This window comes from Pleurodeles waltl, chromosome 7 (genome assembly GCF_031143425.1).
Source record: "Pleurodeles waltl isolate 20211129_DDA chromosome 7, aPleWal1.hap1.20221129, whole genome shotgun sequence".
In the NCBI taxonomy this organism is placed as follows: Eukaryota; Metazoa; Chordata; class Amphibia; order Caudata; family Salamandridae; genus Pleurodeles; species Pleurodeles waltl.
In genome coordinates this window covers 1,076,197,661-1,076,223,321 of record NC_090446.1, presented here as the reverse complement: position 1 = coordinate 1,076,223,321, position 25,661 = coordinate 1,076,197,661, and the positions used below count along the sequence as shown (strand labels likewise).

At 43.0% G+C, this 25,661-nt stretch overlaps 1 protein-coding gene across 1 annotated transcript in view; it reads left to right on the top strand.

Moving 5' to 3' along the window:
* ANKFN1 (ankyrin repeat and fibronectin type III domain containing 1) overlaps positions 1-25,661 on the top strand; it is a 1,012,473-nt gene that overhangs the window by 481,186 nt on the left and 505,626 nt on the right. The window contains exon 7 of the mRNA XM_069202026.1: positions 3,523-3,630. Coding sequence (XP_069058127.1) covers positions 3,523-3,630 — 108 coding nt within the window. The remainder of the gene's footprint in view (positions 1-3,522; positions 3,631-25,661) is intronic.

Sequence of the window (25,661 nt, the reverse complement as noted above, 5' to 3'; positions counted from 1 at the left end):
AAGGAGAGCTAACCACTGTGGACTAGACTCTGAAGGAGACCTGACTGGTGGGAGACCATTTGCTAGAAGTCTGTGATGAGGACTTGACAACTGCAGGAGTCACCAATAAGGACTTTCCCAAAACATGAAGAAATTTAGGACTAATTTTTCCAACTGCAGAGGCCTCATGGAGCCCTGCCTGGCTACACTTTTCAGCCTTGCCATTCTTGTGGATTTTGAGAGCCAAAAACGTGACTAAATCTGAAGATGAATCTGTGAAGTGAGTTGAGGTCACATAAATATACCAGCATTGAAGCAACATCAGGCTGCTGACAAGGCACTGATCAAAAAGAATTCCTGGTCCCAAAAAAATGAGCGGTGGTTTCCCCCACAATCAATCAATAAATCATTGAATTTATAAAGTGCGCTACATACCCGTGAGGGTTTCAAGGTGCTGGGGGGGGGAGTGCTGGTGTTACTGGTCGAAGAGCCAGGTCTTGAGGAGTCTTCTGAAGGTGAGTAAGTCTTGAGTCTGTCGCAGGTTGGTGGGGAGGGTGTTCCAGGTTTTGGCGGTGAGGTATGAGAAGGATCTGCCGCTGGAGGTCTTTCTTCGGATGCGGGGGACGACGGTGAGGGCGAGGTTAGTGGAGCAGAGCTGACGGGTGCGGGTGTAAAAGCTGAGTCTGTTGTTTAGGTAGGCTGGTCCGGTGTCATGGAGCCCTTTGTGAGCGTGGGTAAGAAGCTTGAAAATGATCCTTTTGTCCACGGGGAGCCAGTGAAGGTTTCTCAGGTGGTGGGAGATGTGGCTGTGGTGGGGTACATTGAGGATCAGCCGGGCGGAGGCATTTTGGATACGTTGAAGACGTAGTCAGTCTTTTGCTGGGATGCCTGTATAGAGTGTGTTGCTGTAGTCCAGCCTGCTGCTGACGAGGGCCTGTGTCACTGTTCTTCTTGTTTCTGTCGGGATCCACTTGTAGATTCTGCGGAGCATGCGGAGTGTATTGTGGCAGGAGGAGGAAACTGCGTTGACCTGTTTAGAAAAGGTGAGGGAGGAGTTGAGGATGAGGACCAGGTTGCGAGCGTGGTCGGACGGTGTTGGCGGGGTTCCTAGTGCGGTGGGCCACCAGGAGTCGTCCCAGGTGGAGGGGGTGAGTCTGAGGATGAGGACCTCCTTCTTGTCCGAGTTCAGTTTCAGACGGTTGTTTCTCCTCCAGTCTGCGATGGATTTCATTCCCTCGTGGAGGTTCGTTTTGGCGGTGTGGGGGTCTTTGGTGAGGGAGAGGATAAGCTGGGTGTCGTCGTCGTAGATGAGGATGTTGAGGTTGTGTTGTCAAGCTACTTGAGCGAGGGGGGCCATGTAGATGTTGAACAGCGTCGGGCTGAGGGATGAGCCTTGGGGGACGCCGCAGATTATGTTGGTGGCTTCGGAGCGGAAGGGGGGGAGGCGGACTCTTTGGGTTCTGCCAGAGAGGAATGAGACGATCCAGGCGAGGGCTTTACCTTGAATTCCGGTTTCTTGGAGGCGTGATTTCAGGGTGCGGTGGCAGACTGTGTCGAAGGTGGCAGATAGGTCCAGGAGGATGAGGGCTGATGTTTCGCCGTTGTCCATTTGGCGTCTGATGTCGTCTGTGGCGGCGAGAAGGGCGGTTTCGGTGCTGTGGTTTCATATGAAGCCGGACTGGGAGGGGTCTAGGATGCCGTTGTCTTCAAGGTGGCTGGTTAGTTGTTTGTTATCGATTTTTTCAATCACCTTTGCTGGGGACACAGCTTTACCTCAAATAAAGGTGATGTTTTTCACCTAAGGATTCTAAGTAACATTTTTTAGGCTTTGCTCTGGTTGCCTATTTCATGTCACCATGTACCCTTCAGTTATGGATCTACTATTCAGTATGTTTCTGAGAATGTTATTTGTTTTCTAACAGTTTGTACAAAATTCAAAGACATAGACCACACCAGGAAACCTTCCATGAAGAGGCTTATTGTGTCTCACACAGTCCCCCCCCCCTAACACACACTGATGCATCGGCCAGGTGTCATTCCTAATAAATAGACATTTGGTTTCCATTCCACAGATCAATCTCTGCATTGAACGCTGAACTGAGTCTTGAGTACGTTTTCCAGTGGTCATGTCTAATACATATTAGGAAGAGATGGGACAGCCATCTGTATTAATGGGCAGCCTGATCCCCACTAGTCCTGTGTTGATCCCTGACCCTAATGATAATCCCCGCTTTCTTGTGTAGAACATATGCCCATAAGGGCTACTCCAAGCAATTACCCGTTGCAGCTGCCATTCACTAATTGCTGTTCCCAGGTTGTCCTCGTTCTCTTCTCCTTTCAGCACTCATTCTACACTGTGCAATCTCTTTTTCAAAAAGATTCTCCCAAATGCAACCCGTTGTCCCCAGGCTACTCCCATCCCATGCAGAGCAGAGGCTTTCCCCTGCTAGCTGTCTCCTCTTCTGCTAATGAGTTGTGGTAAGCTTACACAGTGCAACCTCTGCGTGCCAATAGAGATTGCTTCTGGTCAGTGAGTATACTCTTGAGGACTGCTCACTGATCAGATCTCTGCCGTTAGTTGCCTCCACTCGGATCAGCTGTAGTAGGTAAAAATAATGACTTGTGGAAACTATGGGCCAGATTCACCAGGCCCTAGCGCCGACTTGTGCCACATTAGCATAATTTTTTTTAACGCTAATTTGGCTCAATGAGACAAAAATCGCTGTGCCATATTTAAAATTGTTGCAATTGCGCCACAGTAAGCCGGCGGCAGGCATATTGTATGCAAGGGTGGAGCGTTCCGGCATTAGGAGGCCCACAGCCATGGAGCAATGAATCTACAAGATTTCATTGTGCCATTTTTTGCATAATTTTTAATGTATGCTCAAAGCTGGCCTTAAAAGGACATACCCATTGAAGTCAGTGGGCCTCTTTGCACTTTGCTAATAGCGTCAAAAAATGTGATGCTATTGACCTAAAGTGCGCCATTGTGCGCCATATTATACATACGGCGCACCCATGGTGACGTTAAGTGGCGGTGGGGGGGGGTGCAAGAAATCTTGAGCATCTGTAATGATGCACCAGCTTCTTGTAAATCGGGACCTATTTGTTTCCACTGGTCGTTAATTGTACTTGCAACATTAATTTCTGATATTTCACATTCAATTTGAAAAGAGTGTCTGTGATAAAGTGTATGTTTTATACTCCTGAGATTAAATATAACCCACTCCTGATGAAGGGTGTTTCTAATTCACTAGAATGATCACTGTCAAAATAAGCACACCAATTGCATTGTTCTCCTATGAAGTTACCTACATGCAGTTGCTCCCAACACAGTATATTTGTCAGGGAGCGGGGATGATTGGGAGGAGAACAATGGGGTTTAAGACTATTTTAGGCTATTGAAAAAAAACGATTAAGAAATATGGCCTCTTTTTCAATGCTGAGCTGATGTAAAATACACCACAGAGATCATATCTCATCGCATTCTGAGAAGCGTATCCTGTTATTTCACCTCTGTTGCCTTTTTTGTTTGCTCCGCAGACTGGAAAGACTACGATGGACGAGAACCAAAGCATAGGGGCCAGGTGGAAACTCTAGAGCGCCTCCTACAGCAAGTCCGCGCCCTGCATCAACATTACACCTGCCGAGGTAAGGCTAGTTGAGAAGTAAAAGTCGCCAGCTGAGGTTTTCTTATCATGGTCAGGCTTTCTGATACTGCCAGCACCGGATATGCATTTTATTCTAATAGTAATTTCCCCAGAGGCCTGGGGAACCAGATTTGAATTTCGGCAGCGGCCCAACATCCTGTGACTCTGGGGAAATCACTTAGGGCCTCATTCTGACCGTGGCGGTCTATCGCCGGGTGGAGGCCGGGGGTAGCACCGCCAACAGGCTGGTGGTGCTACATGGGCAATTCTGACCGCGGCGGTAAAGCCGCGGTCAGAAAAGGGCAACCAGCGGTTTCCCGCCGGTTTACCCCTGCCCAAAGGAATCCTCGCCGCCATGGGGATTCCGACCCCCTTCCCGCCAGCCTTGTTCTGGCGGTTTTGACCGCCAGAACCTGCCTGTTGGGAACGGGTGTCGTGGGGCCCCTGGCATTTCTAACAGGGCCCCACCAAGATTTTCAGTGTCTGCCACGCAGACACTGAAAATCGCAACGGGTGCAACTGCACCTGTCGCACCCCTTCCACTCCGCCGGCTCCATTCGGAGCCGGCATCCTCATGGAAGGGGGTTTCCCGCTGGGCTGGCGGGCGGCCTTCTGGCGGTCGTCCGCCAGCCCAGCGGGAAACTCAGAATTACCGCGGCGGTCTTTTGACCGCGCAGCGGTATCCTGCCGGCGGGACTTTGGCGGGCGGCCTCCGCCGCCCGCCAAAGTCAGAATGAGGGCCTTAATCTCCCCGTGCTGACCAAAAAGTAATGTGTCCTTGTGTAACGTAACTGGTCCTCACAGAAAGCGCTCCAATACCATCGAGTCGAGTTCGCGCTCCATAAAACCGGAAAAAAGGTCTGGGTTTGACAGCCTAGGGCCGTGCCTGGCGCCTCTGTATCTTCCCTTTGCACCTCAAGGTTAATTGCAGCAGATATTGAAAGCTTCAAAAAAGTTAACTCCCCTCTGGGGCTTGCTTCTGTACATCTTTCTGTTGCTAGCCAGGGAGATTTGTGGTTTAGAAATGCCAAAACATACGTGCATGAGTACCGTGTTTTGTGTTATAAACCTGCACACAAGGTACCAGAGAGGCAAATGGTTGCACGCTTACTTCATTACGGGGACCATTTACTACAAAATGAACGAGTGCTGAGGTGACAGCAGGTCGGAAATAGCCCTGCGGTCATATTTTTTTTTTGATTTCTCCAGAGTCGTACAATGCAAATATTTCTAGTGGCCAAGCGAGAAATGAAAGAACTGGGCCTCCAAATCAAGGTCTTGTTCCTGGCTATATCGTAACAATGCATGGGATTTGGTGGAGAGACATAAGAATGGCACAGATGGTGCAACATGGCACCAGTGCTTAATTTGTGCTTGTTGTTTCTGGTGCTGAGCACCAGCATTTATTTTTCAGGGCTGGTGTTTATTATTCTGCCCCAAGCATTTGCTGCGAACAAAAGACACATATGGGAAAGACGGAGGAAGAGAAAAACGAAAAAGCGTCACAATGGGAGAAAGCAGAAAGCTGCAAGAGTGAGCTGAAGTGGCAGGATGCCCGAGATGGCTTGAGTATTACACTGCCTCAGTATTCTGTGTCCCCACATTTAATTGCAGCAGCCACATGTTTAAGCGGAGGGCTTTGAGCACCGGCACATTTTTATTTACAATTACCTGCCTGAAACAATGTAGACATATATGCAGGGACACCTTCAGGGTTTACCATTCCTCCAGTAGAAAAGTGAACTAAGAACGAACAGTAGTGATAAAAGCAGCATCCACACTTTGCACATCACTGTCACAGAACCATAGTGACCACTGAATATATGCATTGCACGAAAGCTCAGGCACACGTCATGGGGGAAGCTAACCCCATGTGTACCTGACTCCCCAAAGAGTTGATGAACTATGAACATTTATTTCAGGAAGTATGAAAATATCAATAATGTTTATCTGCAGGGAGCAAGGAGATACAACTGAGTTATGTGCTTTTGGGCTCCTAAGTGCTATATGCCAACACAGAAACACTTGAGAAGTTGGGCGGGATGAGCGGCTGAAGCGATACAGGGCCTTCAGGGTCATCGGACTTCTATGAGGTCCATGGCCTCGGGACAGGCAGTGTTGTGTTTCCGGAGTATCGGCGTCAGCTTACAAGGTCGTTAGCTTTGTTGAACTTAGTGAGGTCCAATGCCTCGGGGCTGCGGTGTCCTTTGCAAAGCTGCACAGTGTCATCTGGCGTAGCTAGACTGGTTTTTCTCCACAAATTCACTTCCAGGGGTCCAGGAACTGGAATGGCACATTCTGGCAAGCTAGAGTCCAAAGGAGGTAGACTCGGGTCTGGTTGGTGAAACCTTTGCTGTCCCTGAGGCTTCAAAACAGGAGACAAGCTCTACTCTAAGACCTTGGAGTTACCTCTCAAGCAGGAATGCAACAAAGTGCAGTCTCAGTCCTCTCAGAAGCAGCAACTGCAGCAGGATAGTCCTACACAGCACAGTCACAGGCCAGGGAAGCACTTCTCTTCAGCTCTTCAGCTCTTTTCCAGGCAAAGGTTCCACTTGAATCCTTGAAGTAATCTAATTTTTAGGAGTTTGGCGTCCACTACTTATACCCCTTTCTGCCTTTGAAGCAGGCACACTTCAAAGGAAAGTCCCTCTTGTTTGTAAGATCCCGCCTTGCCCAGGCAAGGCCCCAGACAGATACCAGGGGTTTGGAGACTGCATTGTGTGAGGGCAGGCACAGCCCTTTCAGATGTGAGTGACCACTCATTCCCTCCCTCCCAGGACAGATGGCTCTGTGTCACTGTCTAGAGGAGAGGTGCAGACAGCCCAACTGTCAAACTGACCCAGACAGGGAATCCACAGGCAGAGTCACAGAATGGTTTAAGCAAGAAAATGTGTATTTTCTCAAACTCACAATCTAAAAACAACATTTACCAAAAGATGTATTTTTTAAATATGAGTTCAGAAACTCTAAACTCCAAATTTCTATCTGCTCCCAAAGGGAATCAGCACTTTAACAATAATTAAAGGCACCAGCCAGGTTAACCTATGAGAAAGATAGGCCTTGCAACAGTGAAAACCAAACTTGGCAGTATTTCACTGTGAGGACATATAAAACACATCCGTATATGTCCTGCCTTAAACATATACTTCACCCTGCCCATGGGGCTACCTAGGGCCTACCTTACGGGTGCCTTACATGAATGAAAAGAAGGTTTAGGCCTGGCAAGTGGGCACCCTTGCCAAATCAAATTGGCAGTTTTAAATCTGCACACACAGACACTGCCTTTGCAGGTGTGAGCCATGTTTATAGGGCTGCTCATGTGGGTGGCACAACCAGTACTGCGGGCCCACTAGTTGCATTTGATTTACAGGCCCTGGGCACCTCTAGTGCACTGTACTAGGGACTTACTAGTAAACCAAATATGTCAATCATGGAAAGCCAATTACACATATACCTTACATGGGAGAACTTGCACTTTAGCACTGGATAGCAGTGGTAAAGTGCCCAGAGTATCAAAAACAGCAAAAATAGAGTCCAGCACACATCAACAACCTGGGAAACAGAGGCAAAAAGTTAGGGGAGACCACGCCAAGGATGCCAGGTCTAACAGGTAGAAAATTATTCTATTGGTGGTGCAAGCAGCATAGCCAAGAAGTAATCTCTCAGACACCTAGTGGTCCTTAGCCCAGTTAGGGCTGAGGAGATTGGAGATTCCATTCTGTTTAAAGTAATGGTTTTGTATTGTGGGCAGATGGCCTTTGTCATATGCTCTCTGTAGTGATAGTTTGAGAAACTGACATTAACATTGCTTGATTGATCTTGGCTACACAGATTTTTTGCAGTTAATGCATCAACTGCTCGCCTGAAGGTCTTGCATGACTTGATGGTGTGGGCTGAGGGGATTTCCTCTGCAATGACAGAACCCTGCTAAGTTACATATGTTATATTACCAGATGATGACATCCCAATTGTATAGTTACAGAATTCTCACATGGAATGCGGTAAGGATGGGCTCTGTTAGCAAGTGACACAGAATTTACTATTACCTGAGAAGAAAAAGGCTGACTTTGAGCTCCTCCAAGAGACGCATGTAGTGGAGCAGGACATATTAAATTATAATGACGATGGAGGGGCCAGATATTTGCCACAGCCTATTCTTCCTAATTTAGAAGTGCATTGATCTGGTAGTGACCTGGGGTCCCATTTGTGTACAGCATAGTAACAATTGATATAAAGAGAAGTTATGTTAATTGTACAGGACATGATGGACGGTTCCATTTGTCATTGGGTAGTACGTCCCTAATAAAGTACAAACACATTCTCTTGCCTCCTTTGTCTCCTTGTTGTCATAAACCATACTGGAGGTGCAGGTCTTGGGAGGGGATTTTAATTGCATTGAAACCGTGGACCTTGATTGGCCCTCATCACCAATTGTGGAATCACCGATACACAAAACAGTACAATACTTTAGGGAGTGGGCAAGCAACTGGAAACTTAACTGTGTCTGGAGAACTAGAATTAGGGGTCATAAGGACTATTGCTTTTATGCACTGGTCTATGATCTACATGTAAGGCTAGAAAGATTGGTGGTCTCACCAGGGGTCAGGGAGGAGATCTCCCGGGTACAATATTTAGTCTACACTTTGCCAGACCATAATCAACTATTGATGTGCATAAAGGATGGGGGGGGATTGACACTGCTTCCCAACTTGGAGCCTCTCCATTATGACTTACTATAGGACCCATTATTTCATGACCATCCTTGACCAAGCTATACGAGAATAGTTTCACCATAGTAGTCATCCTACCAAATACACTCACACCAAATGGAAAGCATCTGAAGAAGCAATCTGAGCTTACTGCCTGGGTCAAAGGGTGGGGGCTGAAAAGGCACTGGAAATGTAACTGGCCCAAATTGAATAATCTATCCAAAGGGTGGGAAAAAAGGTGGTGAAGCATCCAGAATGGAAGTCAGACTTACTTGCACCTCATCTTTCCCTATTGAACAAGGGGTGCGCCAAGGCTGTGTGCTAGCCCCCTTATTGTTCGCCTTATATATTAACAAGTTAGAGGGGGCCCTATCCGACGCCTGTAGTGATCTCCCACAGGTAGGCCCTCGAAAGATCCCGGCGCTTTTGTACGCGGATGATGCAGTCTTGATGGCCCGTACCCCAGTGGCCTTGCAACGACTAACAACCTTTGATAACTGTATGGATGCCCTGGGTCTTAGAATTAATTACACTAAAACTTTATCAATGAAATACAGTAGAAGTTCTACAAAGAATTGTCATATTGTGTTAAAAGGTACGAAATTAGCAGATATAGGGACATTCTCGTATTTAGGTATCATGTTTGATAATAAAGGTGCATGGATACAAGCCATAAAAGCGAGGAAACTGATATTTACAAAAACCATCATGGCCATAAAAAATTTCTCCAAAAAGGTTGGTAGAGTGACCCCTAAAGACACGATAACTCTTTATAATATGAAATGCGTCCCAGTTGCATTGTATGGGGCAGGACTCTGGGGTTACCGGGACTGTAACATCTTACAGCTAGCCGAAAATGCTCTTTTGAAGACAGTTTTAAGTGTCCCGAAATCAACTTCAACATTAGTATGCCACTCAGAAATGGGAGTAACATATCTCACAGACCTTATTCGTGTCCAACCAATCTTACTTTGGCATAAAGTATGGACCTCTGATTCCGCGAGGCTGAACAGAGCCACTATAGCAGATGCATTAGCACTAACTCACTTGCTTAAAATCCCATGGTTGAACTACATAAAAAAAATTCTTGCTGAGTTGGGTCATTCTGAGCTGTATTCTACCCCAGATAAAATGAAAACAATTTCCAGGAAAGACTTGAAAAATATTTGCCTCACCCACTTGGCTGAATCGAGATGGGATATAGAGGCAAACAAACATAGTGTTATGAGAAATTGCATGACACAGCAAACGATTGGTATGGAACCTTACTTATGTAATGTCCTGAACCCAAGACCCCGGTTTGTCCTTACGCGTTTAAGACTAGAGTCTCTTCATCGTCTTGTTAGCTTTCCCACGATTAACGACTGGGTTCCACAATTAAAAAAATGCCCTTGCGACACAGTTTCAGACCAAAATACAATGCATACACTCATTTTTTGTAAATTTTATTCAACTTTGAGGAAAACGTTTGTGATACCTTTTTTTAAATCAATGCATTTTAAACAATCCTGCCCAGCTTTTTTGTATCTTTTGTCCCTCCCATCTATCATTGTTTGTAATGGACTAGCTTTATACTTGTGTGCAGTGATTAAGGCCAGATCACACCTTGAGGTAAACTAGTGACATCCCTTTAAGTGTTATATTTGAGAGTATTTTTCCAGTTTTAACCAAATTGTTTTATTGATTTTTTTTTTAATTCTTCTTTTTTTTTTACTTGATTATACCTATGCATATATTTATTCTGTACTTGCTTCTTTTTTTTCTTTTTGAATACTGCTTTTATGTATAACTGCTTTTATGATTGTAAATTCAATCGAATAAAGTATCTTTGATGATGATGAACTATAAAGAGTATGATGTAAAGTCACATTGGGAGGGTGGTAAAGCAGGACAGTTGCTTGGCTGGCTGGTCTGGGAGCAGTGCAGAAGCAACCCCATAAAATGCCATAGAGCCCACTCAGGAGAACATGTGTACACAGAATTGGAAATTCAGGAGATATTTGTACAACATTGCATGGAGGTGTACAATAGTCAACAGTGTGCCATGGATACTTCAATTGAGCTCTTCCTGGATAGAGCAAGTATGTTCTTGAATAAGGTATATCACTTGTGTCTGATAAAGCTAAAGGTTACACGGAAGGTTACAAGGATGACCATATATGCAGAGATGTATAGGGTGGTTCTGAATGGGGGGGAGATTTGCCAGGTTCCATTAGACAAGCCCTGCTGATTTCACTTCTCAAACCTTATAGCTACCCAGCAGATGGTGTCGCTTGTAGACCAATTTCTATACTGAATTTAGATTATAAAAAACTTCGTAAAGTTCTGTCCCTTAACATTCATCCCTAGCTACAATATACAGTCCATAATACCCAGAGTGTCTTCATTTCCCAATGCAGTACCCCATAAATTTAAGGTAGCTCTTTAGGATTTGTGATGAAACCCATCTTCTACAATTTCAGAGTGTGGCGATATTCTCTCTTGACCTGTGTGTAGCATTTGGTTACATTAGGGCAGTGATGCAACATTTGAATATGCGTGATGGATGTGCAAATGGAGCGTGATTAGTCCAGAAAATAGTCTGATGCCTTCAAGATTAAGGGCCTAATTTAGATTTTAGCAGATGGGTTACTTAGATACAACGGTGATGGAAATCCCATCTGCCGAAATGTAAACCCATTGGAAATAATGGGATTTATATTTCGGCAGAAGTGATATCCGTCACCCTTCTGATGGCATAGCCCATCTGCCGAAATCTAAATGAGGCCCTAAGTCAGGAACTACGCATGGGCATCCACTTTCCCTCATGTGTATCGCTTTGGCGATGTAACCATTGAAGCATGGAGAGCATCATATATAACTCTATGCAGATGATATGCTCCTATTCCTCCATGAACTAAATACTGTTATCTCATGTAGTGTTCAATTCTTAGACTTACTATGAAATATTAAGTCTGTATACAAATTGGGAGAAATCCTGTATGTTCCCTGTTCTAAGGAGCTGCACAACACATCTAGGACAGCAGGGAAGCTGAATATAGCATGGCAATTACAGCTATTTAGGGACCTATGGGCCATATTTACAAGAAAGTGGCACATCATTAGTGATGCACCACTTACCTTGCAGCCCCCTTGCTTCCCCTAACGCCACCATGGTAGCATCGTACTTACAATACGGTGCACCATGGTGCATGTTGGAATCAATGGCGCCATTTGTTAATGCTATTGTAATGCTATACTGGATAAGCATAAAAAAAGTGACGCTAATCCAGTATAGTGTTAAGTAGCCCATTGAAATCAATGGGAGCCTCATTTTAACACCTGCTTTAAGCAGGCATTAAAAATGATGCTAGAAATGGCTCAGTGGAATCTTCAGGATTCCATTGTGCCATTTTTAGTGACCCTCTAATGAGGGAATGCCCCCTTTGCATAGATCATGCATATGTTATGCATGATGTGGCACAAAGGTTTTAAAAAGGTGGTGCAAACCTCGTTTGCACCACCTTGTAAATATGGCGCTATGGTAGTGGTCTGTTAGCATCACATTTGCTGCAAATATGGCACTAGGGGTGCAAGGGCCTTGTAAATCTGTCCCTAAGTGTCAAAATATATTGGGATGACAGAGAGATTAGACAGGACAATGTGGGTAGAGGCTTGCGTGCATTTAAGGACTGTGTCTTGTTTTGGCTCACATTGAAGCTGCCAGTAATGGCTACAGGATTGTCATGCTGCCTAGGCTCTTATTCTGTTTTGCAAATCTTCAATATGTATCCTACCATCTTAATTCAGTGAAGTGAATGCTTTTCTCAGGGAATTGATATGGGATGGGAACGTCCAAGAACTGTGTTATGCAACATACAATGTCTGACTCAGGAGGGAGGACTTGGAGCACTAGATTTTAAAATGTACTGTCTCCCCCCATCATTTTGAGTTGCTAGCTACATGGTTTGATGGTATAAATTTTGAAGAATTGGAATATGTCAGTGAACTGAACCCCGTCAGCAGGGACAACACATTGCACCTTTTCTGGAAGTGCTTGCCACAGCTACCAAATGCACAAAATATCTCTTTATAGCTGTACACTGTGGGAAAAAACTAGGTTGGAAAATGCAGCATATTCCACTGTATGCCCACTACTGCCATTAGTTGACCTTCCCACAACTAGAGGTGGGTTCTTTGTGTCATGCAGGGTGGTGAAGTGGACCAATCTGAACATACTCATAGTGTCTGTTTTGAGGATGGGACATGAGCTGACATTATGCCTTATAGAAGACAGTGAATTATCGGATTTCCAATTCCTGACATTTGGGGCATTGTCCCATGCACTGCAGAACTTAAAGACAAAGGGCCAGCTGGAACTGAAATGTTACACAATGTTACTAATACAGTAACATACTGGGTAGAACACAGGCTTATGTCATTGACTTAAAAATTAGCTCTCACTGTGACACAGATGTGACTCCTGTTAAGCTTGTATGGGAAGAAGGAATAGGTTATGAATTTTGGAATGTACATAGTATCTGGAAAAACAATATTTCAATACACATAATTCATCTCCATAGAACCTACCTCACGTCCCACAGATTGAACAAAAACACTGGAATGGAGAATAAAGCATGCTTTCGATGTGCAATGGTAAATGCACACTTCCTGTAAATGACATGGTCCTGCATGAGCATTGGTTGCTTTTTGTTGCGGGTGACCAGGTACCTGGCACACACATTACATAAAGCCGACCTGCCCTATTTGGAGATATGTCTGCTGGGAATTTACCCTAGACCAAAAAAAGGTGAGGATGGACTTCAAATTTCTTCACTTGATGCTGGAATTAACTAAACAAAGCATTGCCATGCACCGAAGATTCCCAAGGAGTCAGTCCCACTGCAAGTTGAACGAAGGAGTAGCTCTCGCGAATGAAGAGGGGATAGTACTGCATGAGATGTAAATACCAGACGACTGGGCAGACATTTTAGCCTCTTCACTGAATTTGATACATCATAGTATGATCATAATATATTCCAAAGAATAAATAATGATTGTGGAAGGATTAATTGGGATGATTTGTGGGGGTTCCGATGACCTTGGCCAAAATTATGCCTAGCATATACACTTTAAAGTGCAAAGATAATGTGCATCTTCTTGGTTAAAAAGTAAGTGAAATAAAGTAAGGGAACCAAGAAATAGTTGTTAGTTTAGTTTTTATTTAAGGTATGCTGGTAAAATAATTGTATATAATCTAATAATGTGCACTGGTTTCCGAAAAACAAAAGAACCAACTGTTAAAATTAATGATTGGGATGAACATGCATTTACCTTTAAAAACATTTTCATAATGAGAAATTTAAAAAAAATACATTTGTAACAAATATGAAGAACATATGTTCTGTTGTAACCAATATATCAGACACTAAGGTCCTGATTTAGAGTTTGGCGGATAGGGTTACTCTATCACGAACATGACGGATATCCACTCCTCTGTATTATGATTCCATTATAACCTATGGAAATTGTAATACGGCGGATGGGATTTCTGTCACGTTTGCGATGGAGGAACACATCTGTCAAATTCTAAATCAGGCCCTATATGCCAATAAAAATAAACCTAACATAAACATACATACATGCATTACCGATGCATACAACTTGATTGATACCTTGATTACCTTAGTCTGCAACTCAAAATGAGTCTGATATATCCTCCACAGTGTCACCGTAACTCAGTTATGCTTTATTAGTACTGTTCAAGGAGTCAATTTTCCCTTGATTTATTAAAAGAGGTAAACCTTCACAATGGTAGGCCAAATTAATTGTAAAAAATGTATCTCTTCTGTTTAAGGACATTAACATGTGGAGACAAGATACCATCACATTACATAATCCATATTTATAGAAGCAGACTTTTGCAGCAAATGCATCTTTAAACTATAGGTGAACATAAAAGTCAGATATATCTGGGCCTACTAAGAAACTACATATTGTAGGACAATTATTAGTACTACCAAAGTATTACTAAATGCTACTCATAAACCTACATGGGGAGGTTCCACTTCACCTACCTTTTTCTGCTGTGCAGAGAACACCACCCTGACTGTAGACTCTCTGCACATGTAAAAATACATTTTAGTAATAAATGTGAGAGGAACAGGGAGGAGTCGCTTGAAAATGGAGAATTCTTACTACCAAAGGAGATGGGTTAAGGTAAGATTTGGGAGGGGTATGCTTCTACCCACAAAATAGTAAGATCGTTCCTACTCACAAACCACACTTCTAAAGTTGCTCTAGTCAAAAAGGACCCAAAACAGTAAAAAATGTGCTCCAGGTCAATTCACCCTCCCATAGAAAATAATGGAATTAAGGGCTTAAAATGGGACTCCACAGGAAAAAATTGTAAATTACAATAAATTCAAATTACTATAAAAAATAGGTGCGCATCTGAATAAATTTAGTTTGTTAAAAATATCTAAAAGTAAACCATTTTTAATTTATATTTTAGCATATTTTAATAACAATTTCAATGTAGAAATGAATAATGTTTCTCAAAATATATTAAATTAGTTTGAATTTATTCTATAGATACTTTTTAATAATTAGTATTGCATAATATATTATTTTACAACTTTTTCCAATTTTAATACATTTAGCATCATCCTTATAAATCACCATAGCTCTTTTGTTAGAATATAGGGAACTTATAAAGTAGCACCAATACGGTAAATGTAAGAATTTGGTTTACTGTTTGAGAGAGGGTGAAACTCTGCTTAAGCAGCAACCACAGTCCTTGTCAGGGCGAAGTCACAAGCAAACCATAAATTAACCTTTGCTCAACACTCTTTTAGGTTGGCACAGAGCATTCAGGCTCAACTTAGAGGTAATGTGCTAAGTATTTATGCAGCACATCAAACAGTACTGAAGTGACGACAGGACAGAAGAAAAATCCCACACCAACAAGGACAAATAGAGTAAAGTGTAATAAATAATTCAATACCAGAATGACAAAAATCCCATCAGTAGAATCACAAGTTCAGGCTGGCCAACTGGAGCGCAGTCTGGCAAGAGGGACCCAGTTAGGCTCCTTTAACTAAAGTAGCTTAAGTCCTGGTTGCAGATCTTTGTGAGGTCCTGCTTTGAGCATGCATCACACATTGGAGGAGATGTGTTGTGGATTGGAGGTGATACTTCAGCTCTGAGGAGCTGTGGGGCTGCAATGTGAGGTCCTGCATTGTAGTTGATGTTCCCATCGATGAGGGCTTGTGATGCGTAGTCCCTTGTCAAGGATGTGTTGGGTAGCAGAGGAGGTGTATCGGTTCCGAGGACCTGCAAGGCTACTATACAGAGTGCTGGAGCTGAAAAAAGCCCATGCATCAAAGAGGATGCATCAGTTCTGCTCTGGGTTGTGCTGCTCAGCCGACAAGATGCAATGGGTTCCACTGGATCCACAGATGGTCTGGCAGAACATCTTCAGGCCCACTTGCAGGGTCCAAGACTGAGGTGGAAGAACTTTGAAGAGTAAGACTCACTGGTGCAGATTCCAGGTGCTTGTTACTAGTCTTTGGAGTCAATTTCGTGGTCATAGGTTTTAGGTTACAGGTCGAGTCCTTCTCACCCAACTAAGAGGGTAACAGGCAGCAGGTCAGCACAGAAGGTAGCAGTCCTTTAGTGCTGTTGTCCAGCAGAGTGGCAGCCCTTTACAACATCACAGCAGTCCTTCTTCTCAGCAGAGTCTTCCACAGGACCACAAGTGTACTGAAGAGTTTGTGCCTGAGGTCCAATATTTATACCTGGTGCCTCCTTTGAAGTGTTGGAAACTTCTAGAGATTTCCCTTTGAAGTCCACAGGTTTCCTGTCTACCCTGCCCTGGCTCCAGACTAACTAAAGGGGGTATGCAATCCTTCGTGTGAACGGCAGGACACAGCATATTCAAGTGTAAGTAGGGCTATGCCCAGCTCTGCCCACCATCCTACCAGTGATGGTCCATTCAGGGCTACCTAAGCTCTGTGACTTCCCCGTAACAGAGGTTTTTTCTTTACAATTCCAAACACCAAACATGAACTGTTTATCTGTTCCCAATTGGAAGTTACAGCTTATTAACTGTATACAATAACCCCAATGTAGTCCTATGAGAGAAGTAGGCCTTGTAAAAGTGAAAAAATCAATGTAAGAGGTTTTGTCTATCAGGACATGTAAAATTCAAAAGTGCATGTTCTACATTTTTAATACACTGCACCCTGCACTCTGGGCTGTTTATGGCTTACACTAGGGAGATGGTATATCCTGTGATCTCTAGAATATATCCTGTGTTATTTAGAATGGTGATGTGCATAATAGGAATGTGTGAGATCAGGTGTTCTTTGGAATGGGGATGCGTGGAGGAAGAATGTTGGTTATGACATTGTGGGGAGATTCGAGAATAGTGAGAGGGACGGTTGGTGTTTGCCGTGTGAGTTGGAGGTTGGGATGCTTCCCTCCCAGAGAACCTACTTCTTTTCCTGAATAGATACCGAGACGTACATCGTGAAACCTGCCTTCTCGTCTTCTTGAATGATCGGCACTGCACCTGCAACACTGGCGACGAGGGACTTATCTACGTGCCTTCGGGGAAGCATCCTGCCTCCAGTTTTAATTTTAAATTTTGAATTTTTCTCAAGCCCTTCACGGTGAGTAACTTCTCGAATAGACTTTCGATTTATCCTCATTTTTTAAAAAAAAAAATTCTCTACGGCCTCTTGCTTCGCTCGAGCGTCAAGCCTTACGCTCGAGCCTTCCTGTTTCTGGGGCAACCCTCACATGAGCCTATCGCGGCCTGTATCCAGGAGAACCATTGTGTTTATATTTCAAGCAAATGTTAACAGAAAGCGGCCCGGCCTGTTGCCCTGACAACCAGCACAGGTGCCTCCTGTTCTAAGTGTCCGGCCCATTGCCCTGACTACCGGCACACGCGCATCCTGTTGCCCTGACAATCATCCTATACGTCTAAAGCTCTGAGCTTCCGATTGCTAAAGCAACCATCGCATTTATACAAGTCTTTTCTACTTGTAGACTACTTGTAGCGACTCCTTTACTGCGGTAAGCACGCATCTGCAGCTTCAAGCAGAATTACATTAACCTGGAAATCAACTCAACACTGCGATAGGCACGCTTTTGCACTTCATTTCCTGTCGTGTTGCTCCGCCCTTGCGCAGCCTGTTCCTTTTCATGAACAGTGTCACACTTCTCTACTGCGATAGGCACGCAACTGCAGATTCAAACAGCTTGTTCGTTCTGCAAGAAGAAGGGTCTTTTTTCTTCTGTGTGTAATCAACAAAAGTCTAAACAGTCTGTGAACTCTTTTGATAATCACGTAGTAGGAGGTGAGGATGGAGATGATTTTCAGTGTGGTCAGATTATTTTGCAAGTATCCGACAGTGGCGCAAAAGGTCCCTTAGATTATGTTTTTGTCGAAGGGTCTAAAACCTTAATGCTCTTCCATTCAGGAGCCAAAATCACGATAATTTCCAACCAATTTTATCAGGAACATCTAAAAGACAAAATACAATTACTGAAACCTGATATCAGAACTATAGACCTACACAGCTACTTTCTAGGCGTACTTGAATATAGTCAACGTTATGTTTCTAGCAAAATCTATGTTTCAAAAAAGGGAGACAGCATAATTAGTTGGTGGCATCAAAAAGATTTGGGTGTCATCCTTGATCCTAACAGTTCTCCTCCTATTGTCCTTAAGGAACAGCCATGTGTTGGTGAAGTGGGAAACTCCTTGTCAAGCTCTGATTTGGTGACGTCTCTTCATCATGAGTTCAGTGACCTTTTCAGTGACAAAATTGGCTGTATGAAAGGATACAGACACCAGATTAAATTGCTTCCTGGGTCCATTCCTTTCTGCAGTAAGGTTCGAAACGTTCCTTTCTTTGAAAGGGATGATCTTCAGGCTGAGCTAACTAAACTAAAAGATCAAGGTGTAATTGAAGAGGTGGAAGGAACGGAATGGTTAGCTCCCATCGTCATTGCCAAGAAAGCCAACGGCAAGATTAGATTTTGTGTGGACCTTCGTAGGCTCAACAAATGTGTTCTCGTTGATAGATACCCACCCCCCAATATTTCGGAGTTACTTTCTATGGTATCTGGAGCTAAAGTGTTTTCTCCTATTGATCTCACTTCGGCCTATCACCAAGTTGAACTTGATGAATCATGTAGAAACTTTTCAGCTTTTATTACCCCATATGGTACTTTCAGATTCGTACAACTTCCATTTGGGTTGATTTCCGCTGTCTCCATCTTTCAGAGGTTAATGGAGTGTGTTCTTAAGGGGATATGTGGTGTGTGTGTATATCAGGACGATATTCTAGTTTTTGGCAGGGATGGTATTGAACATGCTAAGAGACTTAAAGAAGTCCTAAACAAATTGGCAGTAAATGGCTTGACCATAAAAGCTGAAAAGTGCAAGTTTGAGTAGATACTATCAATTATTTAGGACACACCATTTCAGGTCAGGGGGTGTCGCCAAAAAAGGATCTTGTTGACGCTATTCAATGTTTATCATCCCCAACGTCGAAAGCGTAATTAATGCGTTTTCTGGGCATGGCTGAATATTACAGCAAGTTTATCAAGAATTTTGCCAGTTCTTGCTTCAACATGAGGAGTTTATTAAAGAAGGGAGCTGAATTTCAATGGAATGATGTATGTGAGAAAGAATTTTGTGACGTAAAGGAGTCTCTCTCTAAGGCACCCTCCTTGAAAAATTTCAATCCTAATCTTCATTCCATTTTGACTACGGATGCCAGTAGTAAAGGCTTAGGAGCTGTTCTACAACAGGGAGGTCCCAATCCTGATAACACTATTGCGTTCATATCTAGGAGTTTGAAAGGTGCGGAAACCAAGTACTCCGTTATTGAGAGGGAGGCTCTCGCTGTTTTCTGCGCCATTAAGAAACTGAAGAAGTTTTTATGGGGAGGCTCAGTCATTGTGAGGTCAGACCACAAGCCTTTATGTTAGGTCTTTTATTCTAAAGGTATTGAAGCGGTCTCTGCTAGAATCACCAAATGGATTGTAGGTCTACAGGACTATGATTTTGTTGTGGAATATGTCCCTGGGTCTTGCAACCTGTCAGCTGACGTGTTATCTAGATTAGTTCCCCCAGAACACAATATCCAGGAAAATGAGACTTTCAAGGATAGTATCGAAGGTTTTGATCGAGTATGTGGGATTGATTTTGAGATAATCCCGGAAGCAAAATGGCGTGAAGAAACCTTAACCGATGTGGTATTGTCAGAAGTCATCAAGTTGTTACGAGATGGGTGGAATAGGAAAGACCAAGGTAGTAGTGAGAGTGCTGGATTTTGGAATATAAGGAACGAATTAGCGGTTGATCATGGTCTGCTGCTGAGGGGTACAAGATTGGTTCCTCCCTCAAAAGTTAGAGATCTATTGATAAACCAGGCTCATGACAGTCACATGGGTATCTCGAAGACCAAGGAGAGATTACGGTCTTCATACTGGTGGCCGGGTATGGATATTCAATCTGAGAGGGTGGTGAGAGATTGCTTACAATGTGCTGTTAGTGAGAAAGCCATGAAACCAAAAATTCAACCAGTGGTGACTAGGAATACTCCTAAAGGTCCATGGGAAGATATTGCTTTAGATATCTTAGGTCCTATATATGGTGGCAATATGGCTGAATACGTGATTGTTGTGGTTGACATGTTTTCCAGGTGGACTGAGGTCAAATTTATTTACTAAAAGCATTGAGACTTGTAAAGTGATAAGTTTTTTGAATGATTTGATTTTTAGAGAAGGAATACCCTCTACCCTACTCACAGACAATGGAGTACAGTTGGTTTCCAGAGAGATGAATGATTTTTTGACTGGGTGTGGCATTAAGCACAAACTCTGCGCTTTATACCATCCCGAATGCAATGGCATAATAGAACGATTCAATCGAGTTCTCAAATAAACTATTTTGATTGCTAAAGAGTGTAATTTGGATTGGAGGGAGGAGGGAGGAGGTATTGAGAAAGGTTAATGTGTATAGGCACACTCCACCCTCGTCTACAGGCCAGACACCTTTCACCTTGTTTCGGGGTAGACGTGGTAACACCACATTGGAACCCAGTTGGGTCAATAACCTCCTTGGTGACAAAGGTAGGACAGTACTGAGTGGAGGTTGGATGGATAAGGAGCGAGTGAGGAAGGCGAAAAGCAAGCTTTATTTTGATAGATCGAATGCAGTCAAGAAAACTGTGAATAATGTTGGTGATTGGGTCCTTGTCAGGAATCCTGTCATCAAAAAGAAACTCTCTGGTCGCATGAAGGTTGTAAAACTATTTACCAATGTCATAAAAACGGATGATGATAGAATCTGGAATCTTAGTAGAGTTGTCGAGTATCGTGGTGATCGCAGTATCCTCGAGAAAGACGGATTACATAGGAGTGACTGTTGTAATTCCTCAAAAGACTCAAGCCTGAAGAGTTCAGAGGATTTTTCTGATGACTTGTCCAGGTGTTGGAGAGCAAGAAGATCAAACAGAACTGTCAAGCTGCCTTCACATCTCAAGGACTATCATCTCATGTGAAGAATCTATGTTTGTTATTATTATTATTGTTTATTATTTTTTTTTTATTATTAAGGGAGGGAGAGGTGTTATATCCTGTGGTCTTTAGAATATATCCTGTGTTATTTAGAATGGTGATGTGCGTAATAGGAGTGTGTGAGATTGAGTGTTCTTTGGAATGGAGATGCGCAGAGGAGGAATGTTGGTTATGACATGGTGGGGAGATTCGAGAATAGTGAGAGGGATGGTTGGTGTTTGCCGTGTGAGTTGGAGGTTGGGATGCTTCCCTCCCGGAGAACCTACTACTTTTCCTAAATAAATACCGAGACGTACATTGTGAAACCTGCCTTCTCGTCTTCTTGAATGATCGGCACTGCACCTGCAACAGGAGACTTATATGCTTTAAAAAGAAAGGTTTGGGCCTGGCAAAATGTTTATTTGAAGTTGAAGTTCCCATGTAAAGGAGCACACAAAGGCTGCAATGGCAGTCCTGAGACAGGTTTTCAAGGTTACTAAGTGAAGATGTGGCACAATAAGTGCTGCAGGCCCCCTAGTAACATTTAATTTACAGGGCCTGGGTCCATGTAGTATGTCTTTACTAGGGACTCAAAGGTAAATTTAATATGCCAATTGGGAGTAAGCCAGTTCTACCATGTTAAGAAAATATAGCACATGCACATTAGCAGTGGTTAGCAGTGATAGACAGAGTCCCAAGGGCAACATAAATGAGATCAGAAAAATATGGAGGAATATGGCAGAAATTTGGGGGTGACCCTACAGAGAAGTCTAGTCCAACAGTTAAGTATAGGGAAAATGTAAAACATTTGTTAAACTTGAGAAAAGTACTAATATATTAAGGTAAATTAAGTTTACACTTTTCATTTAAATGTAGAGCAGAAGAAAAGATGATGCAACAATATTAACCTAATTTTGGGCTCTTCAATTAATTAAAAAATCCCATCTTAACTCAAAAGATATTGTTTATTTCATACTAACAATTATTAAAAGTGAAGTATTAAAAAATAATGAAACGTAATGTGTTATACTTTAATAAAAATCAATGTTACCTTAATTGTTAAATGTAAATGGTCATGCAAATTTGGTAAAATAAATTAGGATGTTTTTGAGATATTTATAATATTATTACCTTCATTGTTACTATTTTAGAAAATGGAATTTCATTTAATTGAACATTATTTTCTATATGTTTTTTGTTTAACTTGGTCATTTTCTATGGGAGGATGCAGCAATATCAGTGGTTGGTCATATGTGGTGCTAGACCTGCTACTGGTCCTTTTTAGCTATAGTAACTTTACAGTCCTAAATTTGGCTCCACCTCGTTTCAAGGTGTGGTAACATGTAAGTCTACACTTTGAGTAATTTTATATTTTTTAATGTTGAATAGCTCAAAGTAGTAAAATTACTAAACATGTAAGAGTAAGCTTGCCCATTTAGACCTACTCATTTACAAGTTTACTTGGTCTCAATACTTAGGTCTCATCATGCTTCTGTTGCCTCAAAATTGGTAAACTTTTTGATATGTGTAATCGATATCTAATGCTTGTCTTGCTGTTGAAATACATCCAACAATCCTGTCACCTTTGAATGTCGATAGAGAAATGTAGTCCACTGTCTTCAATTAATCATGTTGCATCTTTTTTAAGTACAAATCATATAGCATAATATCACTTGTTTCAGATAGTGGAAAGCAACCATTTACTGTTCAACTAGCGCCAAAAACAATGATCAATGATGTATGAGTGCTCCATCAATTCTCTACTGTGAGATAAAGTCCTCTTACTAAGGACCTCATTACGAGTGTGGAGGTCTTACAACTGCCACACTTGCGGTGGCAGGCTGACCACCATATAACAACCCTAGCGGTCTGACCTCCAGGAAAACGCTGGCACAGCCAGAATCTTGGCTACTGGTTGTCTGGTGGTGGTGGAGATCCTAATCTGACAGGGCAGCGCTGCAGATTGCAACCTCGTTCTCCACCAGCCTTTTCATGGCAGTAACACCGCCATGAAAAGGCCGGTAGAGAACAGGTGCAGGGGGCCACAGGGGGGAACCTGCACTGCCCTGCACTTGGCATGGGCAGTGCAAGGGCCCCCCCTCCCCAGCACCGTGGCAATGTTCACTGTCTGCTTTGTAGACAGTGAACATTTCAAGGGTGCTGGGGCACCCTGCTGGCTACAGCTCGATTACAAGGCAGAGGGAATGCTATAGCTTGTTTCCCACTAGACCAGCAGGCGGAAACTGAAGTTTCCACCTACCAACTTAGCAGGAAACTCTTAATGACACCGGCGAGGAGGTCGCTGCGTAGACGGAGGCTATCCTTGTGGGAGTTTGGCAGATGGAATTTTCCATCCCCCAAACTTGAAATGAGGGAGATTCCAGCCAGATGACCACGACTGTATCCTGATTGCTGAACGCTTCGCTACAGCTGCTTATGTAGACTACAGGCCTCTTGCTCAGGTATGAGGGATGATGTCTTCCCAGGGGAACCTGAAGGGCAGAACTAGAGCTTAACATGCTGTGCTCTAATATAGCCTTGGTATATTAGCCTAGCCTAGGTAGAAATTATTTTAAAGATTCTAGTGACAATATGGTAGCGTTATTTTTATGCTTTACTCTTGTCACTATTTTAATCCTGTCATCATGTTTTATTGTCCTGGTTATTGCAGTACATGCTTTATTATCTAAGATGCAGTTACTTTATTAAAACCTTATTGAAACATATACTGCCTCTGATTGTCCTTAAATATGTGAGACTACTGTAACTGAGACAAACGGATGCGATCTGAGTGACCATGATTTCCCTTAGGAATCAGTTGTGTCATGCTCTCAGCTGCCCAATCATCCCTGCTCTTGGGTAGAGATGAGGAACTGCTAGTTAGCCGGAGCAAAACCCAGATTAAGCCGACAGGCGTCACATGTAGTGGGTTAGACTCAGTCACCCACAGTGCAAGTGATTCTGCCGCTCAAATCCAGTAGTCTCATTAGAATAATGAGAGCCAACGCGACATGATATATCTTTTTTAGCCATCCTCAACCAAGAGTCAAGGCCAAGAGTAAAATTAGATGCACTGGATTTTACAGGGAAGCCAGAAAGGTGCTGCAGAGTGATTGGACTAGCCTGGTTAAAGTATCTGACTTGTATTTAGACAACTTTTACATGTTAGCTAGCAGGCCTGAATACCAACTTTCAAAAGTGCGGGTTTGCAAGCAGACTCTTTACTCTCAACCTCCAACTTCTAAAATCTAATTTTAAGAGCAGAACCTCAATTAAGAAATTACAATGAATGGCAGATATTTCAACACTGTGGATGGAAATGTACGTACGCCACAGCAAAGACAAAGCAGATGCCAAATTAGTTTCGGGAATAGGTGTGTTTATTTTTTAAGTGGTTTTCCTTCCGAATCGTAAGGGGTGGGAAACAATTCGCTAGAAAAGTTTATTGTCATTAATAAATACCACAACTGGTAAATACAAATTGAATAATAAACAGCTAATCTAATTCACATTGAACATTACATGACCTGAGGGCAGGTAGAAATGAAATGGTAGCAAGCCAGATTTGTTGTTCCAAAGTATATTTGTCTACGTAAACCAGTTACAAGCAAAGAATCTTTATACTCCCCAGTTTTTCCAGACTGGCCATGTGAAGAATTTGCATATATATGGATTTGACATTTGCTTACAATTATAAATGAAGTTTTTTTTCTTACTAACAGTGGCACAGTGATCACAAATAGCAGATGTCATCATTACCCTATGTAATGGTAGACAAATTTTGGAAGGATAAATAGCTGACTCTACCTCAATTCCATCTCATGACTCGCAGGCCACACTGCCCTGGCCAAACACCACACTTTTTTTACTTTTGGGTCACATTTCCCATAGCTGATGGAAATACAAATACATTTCATCACTATACACCTGCAAATATACCTGTACAATACAGAGCATATGCACATCTAGAAATGCCTCTATCTTATCAAGAGCATAATAATTGGCTTGATGGCGCCCTACCCCATGCAATTTTACATGTTAGATTAGGTCCTCTGAGTAATGATGGTCCTACCTGGCCTTTATTGGCCACTTATACACCTCACCCTGCCGCAGAAAACATAGCGGCAGCTGAAGTCGGTCACTTATATGCTGAGCTGACGGCAATGTACAGACAATTAGTGCAGTTTGTAATGCAAACATTGAATACAAACCCAGCACTTGCTGCTCCGGCCCAACCAGATGCAGTACCGCCAGGCATTAATCTTGCAACTGTACATTTGATCATGGGTAAGGCACCCGCCAAACGAAACAAAATTCTGTTTTGGCTAGCTCAAAAAATAAATGCACTGGAAGCAGTATTTCCCCATACAGGACCTCAGGATAAGCATAGAATAATAACTATGTGCCTGCCATTAGGGATGGTTCCCACAGTAGATAACTGCAATACTTAGGGCACGGTATTTGCCACGCTCTATACTACCGCACACGGTACACCGACACTTGCCAATTTACTGGAAGTGTTGAAACAAATTCAAGACGAATACGGGGCTGCCCCAGCCCTGAACTTAGGATGCAACTAATGGGCAATTTTTCCACAGTCTCCTCAATTATATTAAGTATTCTTAAAGAGGAAGCGGTTGCACTAGCAGTGCGCATGTGGCTCCGGGATGTTCCTCCACAGGATCTAGAACGTGAGCTACCAAAGATTATCGCGGAGACCTACTCTAGCATTGGTCGAGATAGTCTGGGGGCCAGACCAACA